This window comes from Pundamilia nyererei, unplaced genomic scaffold (genome assembly GCF_000239375.1).
Source record: "Pundamilia nyererei isolate P.nyererei 1_Seehausen unplaced genomic scaffold, PunNye1.0 scaffold00346, whole genome shotgun sequence".
Lineage (NCBI taxonomy): Eukaryota > Metazoa > Chordata > Actinopteri > Cichliformes > Cichlidae > Pundamilia > Pundamilia nyererei.
The window spans coordinates 392640-394892 of NW_005187747.1; the positions used below are offsets into that span (position 1 = coordinate 392640).

General features: G+C 49.5%; 1 protein-coding gene across 1 annotated transcript in view; it reads right to left on the reverse strand.

The window, feature by feature from the left end:
• lama5 (laminin, alpha 5) overlaps positions 1-2253 on the reverse strand; it is a 54692-nt gene that overhangs the window by 5803 nt on the left and 46636 nt on the right. Inside the window, exons 70-74 of the mRNA XM_013915669.1 lie at positions 1716-1870; positions 1361-1544; positions 928-1065; positions 652-811; positions 441-571 (exon numbers count right to left, since the gene is read on the reverse strand). Coding sequence (XP_013771123.1) covers positions 441-571; positions 652-811; positions 928-1065; positions 1361-1544; positions 1716-1870 — 768 coding nt within the window. The remainder of the gene's footprint in view (positions 1-440; positions 572-651; positions 812-927; positions 1066-1360; positions 1545-1715; positions 1871-2253) is intronic.

Here is a 2253-nt window from a genome sequence, read left to right on the forward strand (position 1 = left end):
GGAGGTTTCTTCCTGTTAAAAGGGAGTTTTTCCTTCCCACTGTCGCCAAAGTGCTTGCTCATAGGGGGTCATATGATTGTTGGGGTTTTCTCTGTATGTATTATTGTAGGGTCTACCTTACAATATAAAGAGCCCTGAGGCGACTGTTGTTGTGATTTGGCGCTGTGTAAATAAAACTGAACTGATTTGAGTGGGAGTGGGGAACAGTGGGGCACTGCAAACTGAGGATACCTGCAGCTCTAAGCTGATGTTCAGGTCTTATTTAGAGGTCTGGCTGTTACACGCTGACTCCTTTATGTCGTCTTTTCAGAGGAAACTGAGTCATTTATTTAAGTTATGATATAAAAACATTCAGAAATAAAAATATTTGACATCACAAATTTAAAACCTGAAAAACAGCAAGTAGACCACGTTCAGGAGAAACGCTGCCCGAGTCTCACCTTTCCTTGGATGAGAATTAAGCTCAGGTGGTGGTCAGACGATGTCCCAGCATGCAACAGCAGCCCAGAGTCCACGATGGGTCGAACTTCGAGCTGGATCTCCAGATCCCGACTCAGAGCCAAGGACTCATCTGCAGGGAGGGACAGAGGCGCCGCTCAGACACGACGACCCAATGTGGCCAACACGTGCACAGAAACGAATGGTACGTACCGATCATGATGTGTCCTCCCCGTCCAGAAAAGTAGGCTCCGGGCTGCAGAGGGGTCGCGAAGCAGGGCACTGTCCCCTGGCTTTGAGCGGGGTCTCCTGCAGGGGCTCCGTTCAGCATCAGATCCCGGATGCACCCCACAAACCCGGAAGAACCCTGACCCTGAGGTTAAGAAAGAGCAGAGCTTCAGTACCCAGCGTGAAGAAGAGCAGAAAGGCGCGACCTTCACTGCACAGAGGTGTCAGCCTGAGCGTGGAACCAGCAGGAGAAACGCTTACCGCCACAGAGGCAGGGAGTCCTCCTGCGTATAACGGTGCGGTGAGACGAGTCCGGTCTCGTCCAGATATCCTGTTGGACTGAACACTGATACCGTCCACAATCAGACTCATCTTCTGCCCTTCAAGCTTTATGAACACCTGCAGGGACACGGAGCAATCAGGTTACATCATTCAGGTAAACTCAGGTGGGTCTGAGACACAAACACAGCTGGTAGCAAAAAACGTTAGCTCAACGCTGACACGCTAACCAAAACGTGGTTTTAGTGTCAGGGTTACAGTTAGGTTATGGTTAGGATTAGGCTGAGGGTTAGGCATCCATTTTTGATGGGTAAGCAGCTAGGGAAAGCATTATGTCAATGAGATGTCCTCACTAAGTTATGAAAAGAAGTATGTGCGTTCGTGTGCATGTGTTTGTGTTTTTGTGCTTGCTCACCGTGTGCCACTGGTCGTCGTTGTACTTCCTGTAGCTGCGTAGGTTAAACTTCTTCCCAAACTGAAGCAGCAGGTGGCCGTTTGAGACTGTGAGCGTCATCACGCCTCCTCCTCGCTGCCTGCTGGTGGCGCTCAGCACCAGCCCGTCAGATGAGTTGATCCTCAACAGCATGGAGATGTGAGGCCTGCAGACAGAGAAACACGAGTATCTGAGCTGTAGTTTGGTCCTTGAATACGAGGGGGCGGAGTCTGTTTAGCAGCTTGTGTCTGTGTAGGTTCTCAGTCATCCAGATGATGGCATGCAAGGAGCTTAGAAAGAAAGGGACTGGATCTCTTAAAGTTTCTTTCACACTCACGTGGAGCCGAACGAACTGGGCAGGATGTCGTATCTCTGGAAGCTGTGGGTGGAGCCACTGAAGTGCGTCGCTCCCCTCTCGTGGTGTGACAGCTCACCCTGACACGAGTCCCTAGTGTTACGACTGCGAGATCCTGACGGCTTCTTCAGCTTCCCCTAAGAGAGAAAACCTTGAATTTATCACAGTCACGTCTTATTGTTGTTGCTGTGTGTACCTTCACTTGTTGCTGTGTGTGTACCTTCACTTGTTGCTGTGTGTGTACCTTCACTTGTTGCTGTGTGTGTACCTTCACTTGTTGTTGTGTGTGTACCTTCACTTGCTGCTGTGTGTGTACCTTCACTTGCTGCTGTGTGTGTACCTTCACTTGTTGCTGTTGTGTACCTTCACTTGTTGCTGTTGTGTGTACCTTCACTTGTTGCTGTGTGTGTACCTTCACTTGTTGCTGTGTGTGTACCTTCACTTGTTGCTGTGTGTACCTTCACTTGTTGTTGTGTGTACCTTCACTTGTTGCTGTGTGTGTACCTTCACTTGTTGTTGT